Source organism: Solanum verrucosum, unplaced genomic scaffold, assembly GCF_900185275.1.
Source record: "Solanum verrucosum unplaced genomic scaffold, falcon-dt-bn FXZP01000116.1, whole genome shotgun sequence".
NCBI lineage: Eukaryota > Viridiplantae > Streptophyta > Magnoliopsida > Solanales > Solanaceae > Solanum > Solanum verrucosum.
In genome coordinates, this window is record NW_026020293.1 from 804,922 (window position 1) to 825,244 (window position 20,323).

The 20,323-nt window shown below is 37.0% G+C and overlaps 1 protein-coding gene across 1 annotated transcript; it reads right to left on the reverse strand.

Moving 5' to 3' along the window:
- Positions 1–5,936: 5,936 nt before the first annotated feature.
- LOC125834611 (serine/threonine-protein kinase STN7, chloroplastic) lies at positions 5,937–15,719 on the reverse strand. The gene is made up of 9 exons (XM_049513743.1): positions 15,316–15,719; positions 15,037–15,243; positions 14,864–14,966; positions 13,243–13,407; positions 13,072–13,165; positions 11,866–11,959; positions 11,690–11,746; positions 9,092–9,505; positions 5,937–6,240 (listed from the first exon to the last, which is right to left on the reverse strand). Exons 1-9 carry the CDS (start codon positions 15,685–15,687, stop codon positions 6,079–6,081), a joined length of 1,668 nt encoding a protein of 555 aa, XP_049369700.1. The 5' UTR covers positions 15,688–15,719; the 3' UTR covers positions 5,937–6,078.
- Positions 15,720–20,323: the final 4,604 nt, after the last annotated feature.

The window sequence follows — 20,323 nt, forward strand, 5'->3', positions numbered from 1 at the left end:
GAGAGGATACTGTTGTCTGCCTCGTCGAGCTGCTGTCACCGGAAAAGGGAGCAGAGGCAGCGAGCGCCTAAGAGAGAAAAGAGGTGGAGAGGAGAGGAGGCGGATGGAGAAACGATGGAGGCCAGCATCTGCCAGCTTCGTTGGTGGTTGTCTCGCCGGAAAAAATGGAGAGAACGAAGGTGAAGGATAAGAGGGAGAGGCGGCTGCTGGATAGAGAGGAGAGGAAGAGTGAAAAATGAATGTTAGGGTTTTAGTCTCTTTAGGTTAAAATAGGAAAGAGACCAAAGAACTGATCTCATCCGTTGGATTATTTTAAGATGAGAGGTCCGGATTAAAAGGATGATATTGACGGTTAGGATTAAAAGATTTCATGACTTGGATTAGATTAAAAATGGCTAGAATTGGAATAGACAAATGGCTATATTTGAAATAAAGTGCTAGAATTGAAAGGTTGTTATAATTGCAATTCAATTGGAATTGAAGAGGCCAGAATTAAAAGGAATTAGAATAAAATAGACTAAGATTTAAATGATTTGGAGAATTAGGAATTGCTATCCAATACTACATATTTTAAATATTTCCAAATATATTATACACATCTAATTTTCTTAAAACATTTAAATAGGTAATTATTCCGAGTTAAACTATCGATAAATATAATAATAAAATAATTTAATTACAATAAATTTTTATAAATCAAGCTTACTAAAATATAATTTTTTTAGACAAAATCGACTAAAATCTTAAACTCGAAATATATTTTAAAATACGTATTTAATCGAATAGCATTTCCAAAAAGGGTTAAAGGTCAGTCAAAATTGGGTGTCAACAAAAGCTACGGACCTTAGCCAAAACTCACACTTGCTAAACTTTGCAAAGAGTTGTTGGTCCTTGAGAATTTGCAACACAATCTTCAAATAATCAATATGTTCATCGTCACTTATCGAATAAATCAATATATCATCAATGAACACAATCACAAACATGTTAAGGTATTGTCTAAACACCCTATTCATCAAATCCATAAATTTCACTGGAGCATTAGTCAAACCAAGCGACATCACCAAAAACTCATAATGGCCATACCGAGTTCAAAAAGTCATCTTCGGAATGTCATCTTCCTTCACCCTCAACTAGTGAAAACCCGACCGAATGTCAATCTAGAGAAGTAACTCATTCCTTGAAGTTGGTCAAACAAATCATTTATCTTTCGAAGAGGATACTTATTCTTAATGGTCACCTGGTTCAACTAGCGATAGTCAATACACATACGAAGAGAGCCATCTTTCTTTCTAACAAACAAAACTGGAGCACCCCACGGAGAGATACTTGTTCGGATGAAACCCTTATCCAACAAGTCTTTTAATTATTTTTTCAACTTATTTTGTTTCGTCAGAGCCATTCGGTAAGGAGGAATAGAAATAGGTTGTGTATATGGGAGAAGGTCATTACCAAAGTCTATTTCCCTCTTGGGAGGAATTCCGGGTAAATCATGTGGGAACACTTCCAGAAACTCATTAACAACGGGGACCGACTTAGGAGTAGGGGTTTTGAAATCCACATCCTTCACCCTATCTAGATGGTATATGCAACCCTTAGAGATCATCTTTCTATCTTTAAAACAAGAGACAAACTAACCCTTAGGCATTGAATTTCCCCCTTTCAATTCTAGGATAGGCTCATTCGGAAACTGAAACTTGACTACACAAGCTCTACAATCGACAGAAGCATAGCATGAGTGCAGCCAATCCATACCAAGGATAACTTCAAAATCTAGCATATCAAGCTCTACCTAATCAAGAAGAGTAACTTTATGGGACAAGAAAATGGGACACTTTCTATAGACTCTCTTAGCCACAATAGAATCACCAACAGGAGTAGAGACAGAAAAAGGATCTAACAACACATCCGCAAGAACATCAAACCTTATATCCACATATGGCGTCACAAAAGACAAGGTGGCACCGGGATCAAGTAAAGCATAAACATCAAGTTGGAATACTGTTAACATACCGATAACCACATTGGGAGAACCCTCTTGTTCACCATGAGTCTGAAGTGCACAAAATTGGTTTTTCTTAGGAGCATTAGAACCCGAACCACTAGGAGGAGCTTGCTTGCCCTCTCTTCCTTCAGCCATAAGTATTGGGCAATCCCTCATCTTATGACCACGTTTACCACAACTGGAGCAATCATCATTGTCGGATAGGCACTTATCCTCGTGCTTCGTTCCACACCTAGCACAAGTAGACATAAGCAATGACAACCCGCAACCATTCCTCCTTGGGCTTAAGGTTAGACACCCTATATTTATTGAACCTAGGAGGAGAATTGGAATAACCTTGATCAGGAAACCTTTGTCGAAATCTAGGACAACCATGTCCATCAGACCTTGCATGAGAGAAATTACCATCACTAGTTTTAGCCTTCTTTGTCTCCTTAGACTTTTCCTTAAGTTTCTCATCTTCGATCTATTGAGCATGAACCATGAGACGAGAAATGTCCATGTCGTTAATGAGCATGGGGTGCGACATTCTTTAACCACCATTTCAGACACACCCAAAACGAACTTACTCATCCTTGCCCTAGGATCGACAACCATTGCAGGGGCATATTTAGACAATTGTGTGAACTTCAAAGCATATTCCCTCACACTCATACTTCATTGACGAAGGTTGATAAAGTCAAGAACCTTTGCCTCCCTCATCTCAAGGGGAAAGAACCTATCAAGGAAAGCAACCTTAAACTCTTCCCAGTCAAGAGGACCCGCATCTTCCGGTCTCCCTTCTTTCCATTTGTTTTTTAACCAAATTTGTGCAACACCCTTATGTTCATAAGCAGCCAACTACGCCTTTTCCACCAGTGTCACTCCCATGATCATCAACACCTTGTAAACCTCATCAATGAACTCTTGAGGATCTTCCGCAACCTTAGAATCATGAAACTCCAGAGGATTCATCCTAGTGAAGTCCCTCACTCTAGATGCCGTCTTACCCACACTTAGGTTCACGGGAACCACAACCTCCCTATTGGCTTGGGCTGACATGGCTAGAGCCAATACTTGAAAAGCAACCTTAAACTCCACATTAGTCACTTACTTGGCCAAAGGGTCGACCGAAACTTGAGTAGCTTGGGGAGGAGCTTCTTGTTCTGCACTCTCTCTCATATTTCTTCTAGCATAAGCTCTTCGAGTAGTTATATCCTGTAAAGCATCAGATAAGGATTAGGAGAGAGACCTTATAGAGTTAAAATATATCACACGACTTTAGAGTAATGAAAGAAGTGGAGTTTCCTAATCATCTTATAGCTTCTCAATCATAAATGTGGCATACTTCACACTCATGAACAAGATTCTACTCGACGTGGCTTATGAACATCCTAGAACCATTTTAAACCTTGTGCTCTGATTATCAAGTTTGTCAGGACCCAAGGTACCCCGTAGGTGTAACATGGTGTATAAGACCCCGAGAGGCCCCATACAAGCCACTTAGCATTCATAACATAAGAAATAAAACAAAGAGATAAAGAAATACATTTCAAGTCCCAATAGTTTTTATAGTAGATAAAGCGGAATTCTAAACACTGTCTCATTAGCCATCTAGTACAATAGAATGAAATTGGGCCTATCCCATACATCATGTCCAAAACTGAAAATAAGACAGAAAACTGAAAACAATGAAAATTCGTCCTCGAAGCATGAGGACTCACCAAAGCTCGGAATCTCTCAAGTCAACCTCTAACCACGAAACTGAGAACCCTGACTGTCAGACCCTACATTTAGGGAAATGTAGGCAAGAGTATGTGTGGTAAAAAAATATGTACCAAGTATGATAGCCATGCATATAAACATTTAAATCATGCTAGAAAAAAGGGACATTTCATGACATGCAATGAACAAGCTAAAACATGATATAAAAAGAGTTAGAAAACATAAGTCATAAACATGGTCAATGCAAGCTAACATCTTTAAAACCTTTGAACACATGTGAGATAATTCTTGAAGTAACGTTAGTTCATTATTATTGTGGGAAGTAGCCTTAACTGACAAGAGACTATGTGAGCTATAACGTGATCTCCTGGTGTCTCCCACACCGAAAAGGGTTGTCCTACTTGACAAGGTAAGGACCATGAACTTCCAGCTTAGGTGGATCCACTAGCTAATGTCTATCTAGACAATCATCCTATGGGGGCACATAGGTAAGGGATAAGGAGATTGCTTCTAGAAATCCGGCCTCTACTCACTGGAGAGCTTTCATCTCGATATCCTCTCGGTGCTAAGCATAAATACCACAGAATAGTCATTTTCTTACTTGTTCTTTTTATCCATGGAAGGTAACGTCATCTTGCCAATCCAAGCTAGGTTTTAGTAGGATAGATTTTTATATTTGATTCATTTCGGTGAGAAGACATTTCAACCTTAGAACCCTTACTTATGTGAGAAAACCTTTCACAATCATGCTTTCATGTGTATATGAGAAAATCCTCTCAACAACACAACAACATTATCATTGATACTTCACTCTCAAGCATCCTTACAACATTTGCATAAATTTCATAAGAACATGCTTAATTTCATAAACTTCTCTTTCATAATCCAACACCCGCATCATATGATCATAATTTAGAAAACATGGAAATTACATGGGTTCATGGGGAATCATCATAAAATCATTAGATTAACTCGATTCATGCATAAAAGATCATAGATCAATCAACTAAATCAATAGTTAAAGGAACCCATATCATAGAAGAAAATCCTAACTAGATTGGGGAATTCTAACTTTGAAAATAGGAGAATTTGTGAACTCCATGAATGAAAGGAATCCATGGATGAAAACTATCATACCTCAATGCCAATTGCTTAACTTCAATGGAGGAATTGGAGAATTGACTTGCAAACCCTAGCTTTGACCCTTCTTCTTCAAGTTTTCTAGAGAGAGAAATATTTGAGAGGAAGACTTGTTCTTCTTTTGTAAATTTGAGAGAACGATTTTCAATTGAGAAGTTTTAGAGTTAAAACACTTACATGTTTTGGTGAAGGGTAAACCGACATAGTATTAGGCTAAACTAATTAGGAAAAGACCCAACTGCCCCTAGAATAACTGCTGACCTTCGACTTACTGGCCTTGACCGACGGACCGTGGTTTGACCGACGGTCCATCCTACACATCCGTCATCTTCATTAGAGACTGGACTTTGAGGCCATGATCCACAGACCGTGGACCCAACGACGGTTCGTTGGTCCAGGTCGTGGTTCGTGGTCCTCTGAGCCTATTTGGGTGGCCAATCCACGGACTAGACCTACGATCCATGGCTCAGTCCACGAGCCGTGGCTAGCCTCCGTCTGATGGCACCAGATTCTTCTGGAACTGAAATGTTGCCCTTTCTCGAATCCGAGGTGTTACATATTTTCTCTAATTTGTTTCCTTATACCCCCCCCCCCCCCCCTTTTTTTTTTCCTTATTCACACCCTAAGGATAAATCTCAACTCTCTTATTACTAACTCGAACTCCAACCAACCGATCACAACTCAATGGCTTTATCTCAATTGAACAAAATCAAGGACACATGTACAGTATATTGTTTTCAAATAAAGAAAGAAATTACACCAAAAAAAATCAAACAAAGTAAGACTATTTGCAATTCTAAATTGATTATTCTTTGTCATTATTTTCTAGTGATTTTGCTTATTGCATATATGCTTTTTTTTTAAATAATATATATATATATTATTTACATATAGTAAGTTCCACCAGTAATAGTGCTTCTACTGTTCACCATTTTTCACCTTTCTGTAGAAGCATTAAGGTGGGCTGAAACAAATGATGTTACAATTATAAAATGTTCTCCTCTGGTTTTCTGTCAATTTTACCAGGCTACATAGAAAATCAACTGTTAACTCCATATCTTTGTATAAATATTAAAACATGTGTACATATTGGTATAAGATATTTTCACTTTTTACATATAATAATCTATGTTCAAAAATTGGTTTACATTGTCAAATGAGAATGAAAACTAGTAAGTAAGCTTCTATGAAACAAAGTACTAAAACTATTTTGTACACATTTACTAATTTCATTCCTCTCTTGGAATCCACCGGCTCCACCATAAGCTTTTCCGTTTATTGCTAAGATCATCCATACTCTCATTTAGGGTTTTTATAATTTTCCTTTGAAGTCGAAGAGCTGATGCAAGAGCATTCCTCTGCGCATTTGACTTCTTCTTAGGCTCTATTTCCTGTAAATCACAATTGGAAAAACAAAACAAAGCGTATTGAGGAAATTTTACATTTAGGGTGTGTTTGGTTTGAAGGATTTCTCATGTTTGGTTGGGTTAAATGTTTTCCAAATCAACTCATATTCCACAAATTTAAGGAAAAATGACTTCCCTTCAAAACTTAAGGAAAACATTTTCCAAAACTCTCTTGCAACTTCAAATTACAATTATTTTTTTGTTAAAAAAATCAATTTATTTTGTCCCTACCCTCAAATCAGCCCCCCAACCCCCCCCCCCCCCCCCCGAAAAAAAAATTTAAAGCTTGTTTTTAAATTCATTTTTTTTACCCCACCCTCACCCCCTACCCCCACTCCCTCCAAAAAAAATATTAAAAATTGTTTTTAAAAGATATTTCTAATTTTATTTTTTTATTTTTTTACCCCCCACCCACTACCCTCCCCCTATCATTTATTGTATTTAAGTTTGTTTTAAAAAATTATTTTAAATTTCAATTTTTTATTTTTTCATCCAGATCGTCGATCAGTCCCCCCCCCCCCCACCAACCCACCCAACCCCTACTCGCCATCTCTACCCCAAAAATAATAATTTAAGTTTGTTTTTAAAAAATATTTTCAACTTCAAAATTTCATTTTTTCACCCTACCCTTGTCCCCCCCCTCCCACCCACCCCACCCACTACCACCCCCCGCCCCAAAAAAAAATTAAGTTTGTTTTTAAAAAACATTTTCAACTTCAAAATTTCATTTTTTCACCCTACCCTTGACCCCCACCCACCCACCTCCTACCCACCCACCCCCAAAAAAAAAATATTACGTTTGTTTTTAAAAAATATTTTCAATTTCAAAATTTCATTTTTTCACCCCTACCCTCGACCCCCCCACCCACCCCTACCACCCCACCTGTAACATCCGACAATTTAAAATAACTATGAAGAGGCTTAGAATTGGAAATTTTCATTTTTGGAAAAAATTCAAAAATCTGAAAAATTTGGCTAAGTATGGAAAATAATGAATTTTTGGCCAACTTTGAACAGTTATAACTCCTAGCTCAGGATGATCTATGTATAGTTCCAGTTATGGTTGCAAAGTTCGTGGATTGGTCTTTCCAACGCCATCAAGTTTGCTCGTTTCTGAGTTCGTATGAGCAAGTTATGCCCTTTGAAAGTTGGGCAGTTGGCAGGGAATCTGTCCGAAAATTGTAAGGGTATTTTGGTCTTTTCCCTAGCCTTGTCTTTGGATATATATTAAGGTGTAAGACTGATTTTTGATCATTTTTCCCTTTTTAAAAAGAGTAAGAGTTAGGGTTCTTGAGAGAAAATGAGAGAAAGGAGAAGAAGAAGCAAACATCGTAAAGATCGTCGTGTTTTTCTTCGGGGGTGATCCTTATATTAAGGTATGTGAGTTCATAGTGTTGGGTTGGTTCTTTTCCCCACACGCCAAGCTCGTTTAATTTCGAGAAAAGATTGATTATGTTTGATTGAAGTTGTTGGTTGGAATTGTTGAAGTTGTAGTTGTGTTGTGTTGTAGTTCTTATTGGTTTGGTGTATGTTTCCGGTGGTGTTTCTGAGTTGAATCTATTGTATGTTGAGAGGTTTATGATTTTAAATGCTTGGGGCTGGAAACTTTGATGTGTAGAAGGTTTAGAGTTGGAGAAAACTAAGGAGAAAAGTCGGTTTTCGGGGAAAAAGAGTGGGGCGTCGCGCCTGTCAACGCGCCCCAAGAGGGGCTCTGAATTTCCCCCCCTTGGGGCGGTGCACCCATCAGTGCGCCAGCAGGCCTCCTCTGAAGTTTTTGGTCTGGCGCTCCGCGCCTCTCAAAGCGCCAAGAGCGCCAAGTCTTCCCATTCCTTCCCCATTTTATTAGGATGTTGTTAGGTCTGTCCCAACATCCATCTCAGTAATATAGAGGTTTCATAGACAGTCAGTCAGCTGATTTTGAGTCTCTCATCTATGTATATATGTAAATATTCTATTTTGGGACTCGAGTTGCCTTTTTGGCCAAATTTTTATCAGTTAGGTTGTTTTTTAACCTTGCATTGCATTGACTTATGCTATCGAGTTAAGTTTCTGCTGAGTTAAGAAAGTCAGGCCAAGGGTTCGCTTGGGGGCCCGCAATGGTCTTCGAGTGCCGGCCACGTCCAGGGTGTAGGCTCGGGACGTGACACCACCCCCCAAAAAAAATTTAAGTTTGTTTTTAAAAAATATTTTCAATTTCAAAATTTCATTTTTTCACCCCTACCCTCGACCCCCCACCCACCCAACCCCCCCCCCACTACCCCAAAAAAATAATTTTAAGTTTGTTTTTCAAAAATATTTTCAATTTCAAAATTTTCATTTTTTTAACCCCTACCCACCCCCCCCCCCACCCCCAAAAAAAAATTTAAGTTTGTTTTTAAAAAATATTTTCAACTTCAAACTTTTATTTTTTCACCCCAACCCTTGACCCCCCACCCCACCCACCCAGCCCCCAAAAAAAATTAAGTTTGTTTTTAAAAAATATTTTCAACTTCAAAATTTCAATTTTTCACCCCTACCCTTGACCCCCACCCCCAAAAAAAATTTAAGTTTGTTTTTAAAAAATATTTTCAATTTCAAAAATTATTCTCTACTCTAATAAAAATGAAAGATATTTCTCAAAAATATTTTTCATTCATAAATCAAACACTAAAAATCTTTTTCGAAAAATATTCTACTCACCAACCAAAGATGAAAAAATAAGTCAAAAATCAACTTGTTTTCTAGGAAAACAGTTTCTAGAAAAACATTTTCCATGACAAAACATTTTCCTTCATACCAAACACACCCTTAATAACCAACATTAGTAACAATGTCGTAAAGCCATGAGAATACATACCCTAAGCTGCTGAAGTTGTGCTTCTGTGAAGCCCCCGTCTTGTTCTGTTCCTGATTTTGCCATTAGTTGAACAACCCAGTTTGCAGCTTCACTATAGTCTTGTTGTGTAGCCCGGAAGAATTGCAGCTTTAGGTTCTGAATGAAGGACAGGGCTGGCAGACCTTCTCTATCAAAGTAAGGATGAGCTAAAGCTGTCTTTGCACTAATTCTTTGGCGTGCTTTGAAACGTACCATAGATGTTAATAGCTCCCACCCTATTCCACCATCCAAATCTAACAACTCAAAGCCTTTCCTAAGATCAGGGCCAGCACGAGGCTCTACACTCTGTCTCCACGAAACTAAATCATAGTCGCATCTCTTCAGTTGTCGGTTGAATTGAATGAGACTGTTGTCACTGCGTAATCCTGAGAATGCCTATCATGGAACAAACAACATATAAATTCTTCAGAAAACACTACAAGACAGAAATATCAGCATGACTGTAATACATAGTTAATTTTAAAATCTTGTACATGCAATATTCAATTCTATTTTATTTTTGGTTTAACCATTGGTATGTGAAGCCAATTGGCTTGACTAATCCGTATTTGCACCAGATAAGCCCATTACGGAGGAAGGGGGAGCCTATTGAAATAGGTAAGATCACATCCAATGGGCAATTTGTTTAAAGTTATTGCGAATCCAGATCTTGGTTATATGAGCTAAAGAAAAGGAGAAAGGAAACCAACAATTCTTTTAAACTTGATTCTAGAGTATATTTAATTTAAGGAACCTCTCAAGTCTTGAACAAAAAATTGATATTGACCATGTCAGCCACGATTCAGTTAAAATGAGCCTGAATGTAAATATTAAAATTCAGAAAGAGTAATTTACAACTCCAAAATTGAGGGTAAAATACTAACCATCCAAGTTTTTAAAATAATGCAAACATGCCCACTTTTCATGTTCAAAATTCAGTTTTTTGAATTCCCTCCCTTCTCTCTTTTTCTTCTTCCTCTTCTTCTTCTTTTTAATCTACAAACTATTTTTATTTTTGTTGTATGAAGATTGGTAGAGGTGATTCAGAAAATACAATTTTTGGAGCAGTTAAGGAGATTCTGCAGTAAATCCAACAACTTCAGTAAGTTGTCGTAAACAACTACCGAGTCTTATTGCAACAAATTTGATAATTACAACTACAGAATGTGTTACAGTAACTTAGAATTTGTTTAGTTGTTGCAATAACTATTGAAGTTGTTCCAAGAAATTTAGTAGTTGTTTGCAACAACCTAATGAAGAAGTTGAATTTACTATTGAAGGTGGAAGTAGAGGGGAGGCAGAGATGTGGAGGAGAAGGAGGCGACAGTTGAGGCGGGGAAAGAGAAGGAGGTGGTGGTGGAGGAAGTGACAGATGAAGAGGTGGCGGTTATGGAAGTGAAGGAGAGAGGGATGGGGAATGTGGGGCCTTTGTGTATACAAGAAAATGTGGGGGTTTTCAAATCAGTGACATTAACACTAATCTCAAAAGAGTTGCACCTACCCAAAAAAAAGCAAAAATATGAGTCACCTTTCCTCAAATAAATCATGCAAAGGCCACCCTTAATTAAAGGACCTTTGTTTCTTACTTAATATCCATAAAGTTACTATTTGCAGGTCATCGTTCATTTTCTTCCTCATGTACTTGTGTAAACCGCGAAGCTATATAGGGCTTTTCTTACTTAACCTGCCGAGTAAAAGTTCTTCCATGCCCAAGAATAAGTGTGTGGACTTATTTTCAAGTTCAAGAAACTTTTCTAGTCCATGAAGTCTAAGAAGCTACGTTAAAGACTATTCCTTCCTAAAATGGGAAATATTGTTGTTATTTCCTTTTGTTGGTATATTTTAATTTCTTTATTGTTTCCTTGTAGAATAGGCATTTTATTTCCTTGCTTTTATCTATTTTCTTTCCTTATTAGAATAGCAAATGTAGTCATCAAAGAAGAGACCCTAAGCTTATATAAAGGGCTCCGATGCTTTGTAAAAGACACGGTTCATGTTCTTTAGATAGCAACAATTAGAAATAATAAGATTATACTCTATTTCTTCTTCTTAATCCTTGTGTTTGGTTCCAATCCAAGTGGTGATAGTCCTTATCATGTTCTCAAATATATGTGAGGTTTCTTAGCCACATTAATTGATTTCAAGCGGTAACTTTAGGAACTACAAATCATTTGATCATTCAAGAACACATCTTCCCCATCCAAAATCAGATCACAATTTAACTTCTTTTGAAGTCGTTGCTTCTTTTAGAACAAGTGAGTAGTTATTTTATAGTTCAGAATATCATCTTTAACCTCATTTTAGAAACACTTGATTCCATGTTCTATATCACGAGACACATCAGTTTTTTCATACTACTGTTTTTTGCTTAAAGTTCAAGATCCTGGTTGACTAGTTCTTTGTTTAACTCAGAGAATCACATCATGTTTTCTACATTTAGATAAGAAAATCTAAAAGAAACTGACAATCACTTCCTTGTAATTCTTTTTATTCCGGAACTCAAATGTCTAGATTCTCCTAGAAGAGCTAAATTTTGTCTAAGAAATATTAATAGTAAATAGCTTTCGATTTGAATCTAACCATTTGCAGGAATATGAGACCGACACTGTAGATGTCAAATCGGTCTGGGAGATTCAGCTGTTAAAAAAAGTAGCATAAAAAGGAGTTAATTTTATGGATTAAAAAAAAAGAGGTAATTAGTCAAAAGTGAGCGACTGGTCATCAAAAAAAAAAAAAAGAGTGACTGGTCATCAAACCTGCCATAGAACTGGGGAAAGTGCAGTTGCAACTGGAGCAGACGGTGCAGAAGGGGTTTGTGTGCTCATAATGTATTGTTCTGGTGCAGCGTATCTTGACCAGAAAAGATACAGTTAGAAAAATAAGTAAACTAAATCCCTAAGTAAAAGATCCACCCATGCAAACATACCAAGTTATAAATTGTATTACCTGAAAGTCTTCCAAAAAACAGATGATCAGTAACACAGAATGCATCTATTTTCTCTTCACCTTTTAATGGTACAAAGATTAACTTTTGAGATCATACCAATCTCAATAGTCAATATACAGTTAGATTAGTATAACAACACAAATTGACCATTTGGACGTGGGATAAATAAGAGATCAATTCACTTCTTTATAATTGAATAAGGAACATGATCATTCATACTATGTGCATCTCTCATGTAAATTAAGCTAATATAATTAAAACTAACACACAAAAACATGCCATAAATCCAATCTCAAAGTCATCTAATGTTCTTTAAAATGTGCGGGGAAAGTACTCAATCATTATGGTACATAACATACCCATTAAATTGGAAAATCCTGATATTTCATCACTCAATTTCAGGGACATAACTCTGTCGGGTCCTGAATTTTTTTCTATTTAGGCATATAAGTTTCAGTTTGTTAGCTTGAGCATTATAGAAAGAACACTTTTAACACTCAAAAATGAAGTTGATTTTCCTGGTAGTCCTCTAAGAACTTATAAGGTTAGCACTGATGGTTCATTTGGGAGGTTTGAGGACACCTGGTTATAAATAATAAAGGCATGATTAACAAAACAAATTGAATTCAGAAAATATGTAAAGTGAAAAAATGGACATGATTCGACGAGCAAATTGGCATCATACTTTATTAATCCATGAAAGCAACAACAAATGCAGATTGAGATGTTGAGGTTAGAATATACATTACCCTAATAATAAAAAGGATGGAAAATGCATGTTCTTTTATTTAATTTGATTGGAGATGTTTTTGAAATGAATAACAGAAAAGAATGATAAGAAGTCATCGTTATGAGCTGACAATTACATTATGCCACTTTTATCAAGGGGATAATTAGTTCCAAGAAACAAAGGTCACAGAATAGAAAATATAGATGTTATTAGTGTCCATGTGTTGAACAAGAAATTTCCACTTGTGCATACACAAACTTGTCAGTTTGCAGAGTAGGAAATTACCTTGGATCTAAAAGAAACTCCTTAGGAATATAATTGATTCCTACTCTCAAATCTGCTGCAGCACCAAGATCAATTATTTTGAACGCGCGAGAACCTGCTTCAGAGAGATATTTATTACAACTTACAAGTAGACAATCAAACTCAACCACAAATCTTAACAGGACAGTTTACCTTCAGAGAAAATTATGTTTTGAGGCTTAATATCTCTATGTACTATCCCTGTGGAGTGAAGTCCATCCAAAGCAAATAGGAGTTGTCTCATAATTGTCAATATGATTCTATTTTCTCTATCCAAACCTTTGGGTAAGTCCTGAACCTCTCGAAGGATCAATGATTCTACCTGATGATTTAATAAATCATGAGAGAGAGTTCAGGAGGGGGAGGACAAAACAGATAGTAACTTTTGCAGAAAGGACTTACAACAAAAACTGCAACCCAACCAGACACTACTTATGGCCGAGCTTCCTTTATATCCATCCAGCTCATTGACTCTTTCCAATTTTATTTTATTTTTATTTCAATACTCAAAAATTTGTGTCAGAAGTTTTCTAAGATAATATCTAATATCACACTTATCTCTAGACCACCATCACAAAATCTCGACTAGAATAGATGAAAAACAGTCGTGACAAACACCGAATCCACCATAATAACCAAACATTAGTTCAACTAGTTGTTATTGTCTATGTCAATTATTTTTTTTCATTTGCTAAATCTGTAGAGAAGGACAGATTGTAAAGACTTCCTTCCACAATGTGGAGCAAGTAAATTATGTAATATGTGGGGTCATTTGGCTCATAAAATTAGCTCAAAGCTAGCCTTTGGGAAAAGAATTTACAGCTTAATTGTGTTAAGAGTTCTGCGAACATTTAAGTAGATAAAAATAAACGTTCTGAGAGAAATTATCAGAATTTAGTAATTCATCATTCGGAGCAACTCTACAAGAGTCGGACACAAGAAATTACAATTATTCAAAATAATGAATTATAATAACTCACATATGGGTATCAATATGAATACAAACTATGCAATTGTTCAACCTTGAAACCATTGGGCCACAAGTGCAATATTTTGGATATGCTGAACATATATATATAAACATGGTACGATATGACAGAATTTATTATATATCTCAACTTGAAGAGGTAGTTTTAACTATGCATTGAATGGTGAATGTTCATGAATAACTTTCTGTAGAATCTTTTCTCAATTAGGAGGACATTTTCTTCATATTGTTTATCTCTTTTCAATTAGCAGATAATTGCATTTTCTAAGTGTTTTATACAACATCCTTTTGTTGTTTAACCCTATCAGTATCTATCATACACTTTCACTACGAAATCAAAAATCATTCCTCTCAGCTCCGTATTTGCTAATTTCCCTTAACATGTAAACGCCTAAATGAAGATATTTCTGTTATATCTGAACCGAGAAAGTTATGATACTGTTTCAAGAGAATTTTTCATCCAATAGAAAACATTCTGTATTAGTTATCAGTGCTAGGGATTTCTCCTACATGTAGATCTTTTTAGGAGACTAATTTATACCAATAACTATTAAATGATCCTTTAACAACTATAAATATATAGATTCTATTTTCCACCTGATCTGCCGTTTTCTCTCAGACACGGGAAACTAAGATCTTTTCACAATCTGTACGTTAACCTCAAATCAAAAATTCGCATGGTATAAGCACAGAGCTCACATGGGTATGTTGTGTCCCCAAAAGCAGTTGCAATTATCTGAAAAGTAGAGAAAAATATGCATTATAGGTAAGAAGAGAAAGGAATACCTACATTGTAGGGAAAGTCTCTACTCTGCATCAGATCAGCAAGTGTAGCCTCCCCTTCGAAACGCCAAAGAAGCCAATACTCTGCTCCTTTCTTTGAAGAAGTCTAGCAGAATTTTCAATATAAATAAGTGATTGGAATAAGTGATATATATGATGATGATGAACAAGTGTACCTCTCGAAAACCATAGAGAAAATCAGCACAACTATTAGCACAAGCTCTACGCACACGCTCATTCATCCATATTTCCACTGCTCCATATTCAGTTGCTTTTTTTAAGACTAAATCAGCAGGCTTTGATGATGGCTTTCTTGCCAAAGAAACTCTATAAACAGAACCAAAAGATCCCTCACCCAGTTTCTTTCCCAATACAATATCATCCTGCAGATAAGATAAAGAATTTGGGGAACAAAAAAGATAAGTAAACTAATTAACTAACTCATTTATAGGTACCTTCTTATAAATAGGTCGAAAGAATCTTTCAAGAAAGCCAAGAACAAACATATCAAAGAAACCAGGAGCAACACCAGGAGTAGCCCAGAGGTAAGAGAGGGTACCCAAAGCCAAAATAACCCCAGGAACAGTCACTGTGATCCCATTTGACTTGGGTAGTGTGCTTCTATAAATTATATCACCACACTCCATTACAGTACAGGGTAGTCCTACCCCAACTCCAACAAAAAGATCATGTACAAAGCTACCGCAAATTTTAAAATTACATTGTTTCTTCAATCGTATCGACAAACATAAAGGCTTCAAAATCCCCACTTTCTTCCCCAGAAATGAAGAGTGGAGTACTACACCACCTATCCCCACTGCAGCCATTCCCAAACTTTTTTGCTTTCTTTACCAAGATTTTTTTTCTTTTCTTTTCAATAACTGGCCAGGTGCCTGCTCTTTTTTTGTGGATTGGATTGCCGAAAATCCATAGCCACAAATGACACGTAGATTACGTCTCTATATAAACCAAAGGTTTTTCATCACCCAAGTATATAAATACCTAGGGTGTGCAATTATTGATATACTAGTCTCTCGGAAACGCTTTATCCCCTATTATTTTCATAAAATTTGTACGTGCCTAATTTTATATCTTTAAACCCACATTTTCAAAGACTGTTATTTTTATAAAATTTGTACATGCTTAATTTTATGTATTATTCTACTAAGTATGTGTTCAGTCAAACATAACAATATCATCTAATTTTAACAATGGAAAAGGGTCTAAAATACCCCTCTACTATGCAAATTGGTACAAAATTACCTCTTTTCTACCTTTCGAGCCTAAAATGTCCTTGATGTCAACCTTTTGGCTCTATTTTGCCCCTCATATTTAACAGCCTAACTAATAACATCAATTAACAAATTCATTTATGACGTGTCGCTATCCTATTGGCTACCCTAATAATTAAAAAAATTAAATACCCACCCGTAACCCACATCTTTTAACCCAATATTCTAACTCAAATTCAACATTGTCACCGGATCTTGTAGATAAATAAATCTTCAAACTCAACTCACCACATGAGAAAAAAAGGACTTCTTTTATCAAGTGTATAAAGATGTTCCACTTCTTCCCCTTCTTTAGCAATGCTTGACCCAGAAATTCGAGCTCGACCCAGAAAATTTCTGCTTGTGTTTGACCTTTTTTCATTGAAAACATTCACTTCAATCGTCCGATAGGGAAGATCAGCAATATCATTCACATGATACACAAGTTTTTTATTCCATACAGGGTTTAAATCTCTCATTTTTACTTGTGTTCTTTGTCTCTGATTCTCAAACTCAACTTCTACAAATGGTGATTCGGTGGTGGCTAAGAGAGTCTATAGGAGATGTCTCGTTTCCTTAGCCCATAGAGTTACCTTGGTGGATTTGGTAGAGTTAGACATGTTAAACTTTGATGTGATTTTAGGTATGGATTGGTTGCATGCATGTTATGCCTCTATCGATTGTAGAACTCGGGTGGTCAGATTCCAATTTCCAAATAAGCCTATCATAGAGTGGAAAGGGAGGGGGGGCGGGGGGATTCTATGCCTAGAGGTCAATTTGTCTCTTGGCTTAAAGCTAGAAAGATGATCTCCAGAGGGTGTATTTACCATCTTGTTAGGGTGAGGGATGTTGAATCTGAAACCCTTTCTCTAGAGTCGGTTCCGGTAGTAAATGAGTTCCCAGAAGTCTTTCTCGATGATATACCCAGTATTCCTCCCGAGTGGGAAATAGATTTTGGTATTGACCATTTACCAGATATGCAACCTATCTCTATTCCTCCTTATAGAATGGCTCCAGCGGAGTTGAAAGACTTGAAAGAGCAGCTAAACGATTTATTAGATAAGGGCTTCATCCGACCAAGTATCTCTCCATGGGGTGTTCCTGTATTGTTTGTTAGAAAAAAGGATGGGTCTCTTAGAATGTGCATCAACTATCATCAATTGAACAAAGTGACCATCAAAATTAAGTATCCCCTTCCGAGAATTGATGATTTGTTTGACCAACTTCAAGGGGCTAGCTATTTCTCTAAGATTGATCTTCATTCGGGTTATCACCAATTGAGAGTGAGAGGGGTTGATATTCCCAAGACAGCATTTCGAACCCGGTATAGTCACTATGAGTTTGTGGTAATGTCGTTTGGATTAACTAATGCTCCGACGGCGTTTATGGACTTGATGAATAGAGTGTTTAGGCAATACCTAGACATATTTGTGATTGTGTTTATCGATGATATTTTGATCTATTCAAGGAGTGAGAATGAACATGTGGACCATTTGAGAATTGTATGCAAGTTCTTAAGGACCAACAACTTTTTGCAAAGTTTAGCAAGTGTGGTTAAGGTCTGTAGCTTTTCTTGGTCATATTGTGTCAAGCAAGGGTATTGAGGTAGATCCTAAGAAAACAGATACCGTCAAGAGTTGTCCTAGACCTCTAACTTCTTCCGACTTTAGAAGCTTTTTGGGTTTGGCCGACTACTATAGGAGGTTTGTTGAGGGATTTTCCTCCATTGCTTCTCCATTGACGGCTTTGACTCAAAAGGAAGCTAAGTTTGTGTGGTCAGAAGCTTGTGAGAAAAGCTTCCAAGAGTTGAAAGATAGACTTATTTCTGCTTCGGTGTTGACCTTACCGGAGGGTATTGATGGTTTCGTAGTATACTGTGATGCCTCTAGAGTAGAGTTGGGATGCGTCCTCATGCAAAACGGTAAAGTGATTGACTATGCTTCAAGGAAACTTAAAGTCCATGAGAAGAACTATCCCACCCATGATCTTGAATTAGTGGCGGTTGTGTTTGCCTTAAAAATATGGAGGCACTATCTATATGGGATCCATGTGGATGTTTTCACTGATCACAAGAGTCTTCAATATGTGTTTAGTCAAAAGGACTTGAATCTTCGTCAATGAAGGTGGTTAGAATTATTAAAGGATTATGACATGAGTGTCATTTATCACCCCGGCAAAGCTAATGTTGTAGCGGATGCACTTAGTAGATTGTACATGGGTAGTGTGGCTCATGTAGAGGATGAAAAGAAAGAATTGGTTCGTGAGGTGCATAGATTGGCCCGGCTAGGTGTCCAACTAGTTCATTCCACCAAGGGTGGTGTCGTGGTCCATAATTGTTCTGAATCGTCCTTTGTGATGGATGTTAAGTCTAAACAAGACCTTGATCCCATATTAGTTGAGTTGAAAGAGTCGGTACTCAAGAAGTCCGTTGAGGCCTTTTCCGATGGGGGATATGGGTTGCTTAGGTACCAAGGTCGGTTATGTGTTCCGAATGTTGATGGTTTGAGGGAACAAATTTTAGAGGAAGCTCATAGTTTTCGATATTCTATTCATCCTAGAGCCACCGGGATGTAGCATGGTCTACGGAAAGTCTATAGGTGGAACGGTTGCGGGATTTGTAGCCAAATGTCATAATTGTCAACAGGTTAAGGTTGAGCATCAAAGGCCGGGAGGCTTGTCCCAAGATATAAGTATTCCCACTTGGAAGTGGGAGGACATAAATATGGATTTTATTGTGGGTTTGCCTCGCACCCGAAGGCAACATGATTCTATTTGGGTCATTATAGATCGGATGACAAAATCAGCCCACTTTATTCCCGTCAAGGTCTCTTTTTCGACAGAAGACTATGCCAAGTTGTATATAAGAGAGATAGTGAAGTTGCATGGGGTTCCTTTATCCATTATTTCGGATCGGGGTACTCAATTTACTTCTCGATTTTGGAAATAATTCCAAAATGATCTTGGTACTAAGGTTAAGCTTAGCATGGCTTTTCATCCCCAAATTGATGCGTAAGCAGAGCGTACTATCCAAACATTGGAAGATATGTTAAGGGCATTTGTTATAGACTTCAAGGGTAATTGGGATGACCACTTGCCATTAATAGAGTTTGCTTATAATTATAGCTATCACTCAAGTATTAGTATAACTCCCTTTGAAGCCTTATATGGTAGGAGATGTAGGTCTCCGGTTGGTTGGTTTGAGGTAGGTGAAATTTCTTTGATAGGTCCCGAGCTAGTTTATGAAGCCATTGAGAAATTTTGACTTATTAGAGAGAGGTTAAGAACGGCTTAAAGTCTTATGCCGATGTGACAAGAAGGGATCTAGAATTTGAAGTTGATGATTGGGTCTATTTGAAAATCTCACCCATGAAGGGTGTGATGAGATTTGGCAAGAAAGGGAAACTTAGTCCCTTGTATGTAGGCCCATACCAAATTTTGAAATGTATCGGGAAGGTTGCCTATGAGTTGGATTTGCCAAATGAGTTGGCCCCGATTCATCCAGTATTTCATGTTTCTATGCTTAAGAAGTGTATTGTAGATCCGGCATCCATTATTCCCCTAGAAGAGTTGGGAGTTGACTAAAGTCTTTCATATGAAGAGGTTCTGGTAGAGATCCTAGACCGGCAATTCAAGAGATTGAGAAACAAGGAAATAGCTTCTGTGAAGGTTTTATGGAGAAATCACTTAGTTGAGGGTGCTACTTGGGAGGCCGAGGCCAATATGAAGTCCTGATATCCTCATTTCTTTCCTTCTACTCCTATTCAAGCTTTAGGTAATTAGTTTCTCTTAAGTTTTAGTGTTTTGGGAGTCATGTGTGTTATATGTGTTTTTCCATGATTTCCTTTATGTTACGCATGTTCTTGAGAAATTTATGTCTAGTAAGAAAATGAGTTTTTATGATTGATTCTCTTCATTTGTTGTGCATTTAGTACGAGTTGCATATTTGACTTCATGAGATGAATTGTCAAACATGTTTTAGTATTCTTTTGAGAGCAATTGCATATTGGCTCCATGATATTGTGTCGAGCATGCTTATTAGTTGGAGAAAGTAGTTCCTCCTATGAATATGAAAAATGTTGAGTTTCATGCATAATGGGTTGTTAGATGTAGTTCATACTTCCTTGTGTTGCATTGATTATGTTTGAGATGGAGTTGAAGTTTCCTCCTTTGAATTGTGCATTATTTAGATATT

What these genes read in the sequence shown, in the direction of transcription:
- LOC125834611 (XM_049513743.1), bottom strand. Translation starts at nt 15,687, where the DNA reads ATGGCTGCAGTGGGGATAGGTGGTGTAGTACTCCACTCTTCATTTCTG. An exon ending in AAACATAATTTTCTCTGAAG is followed by an intron (nt 13,166 to 13,242) that starts GTAAACTGTCCT and finishes TCTCTGAAGCAG; the next exon opens with GTTCTCGCGCGTTCAAAATA. An exon ending in TTTCCCCAGTTCTATGGCAG is followed by an intron (nt 11,747 to 11,865) that starts GTTTGATGACCA and finishes TTTTTTTAACAG; the next exon opens with CTGAATCTCCCAGACCGATT.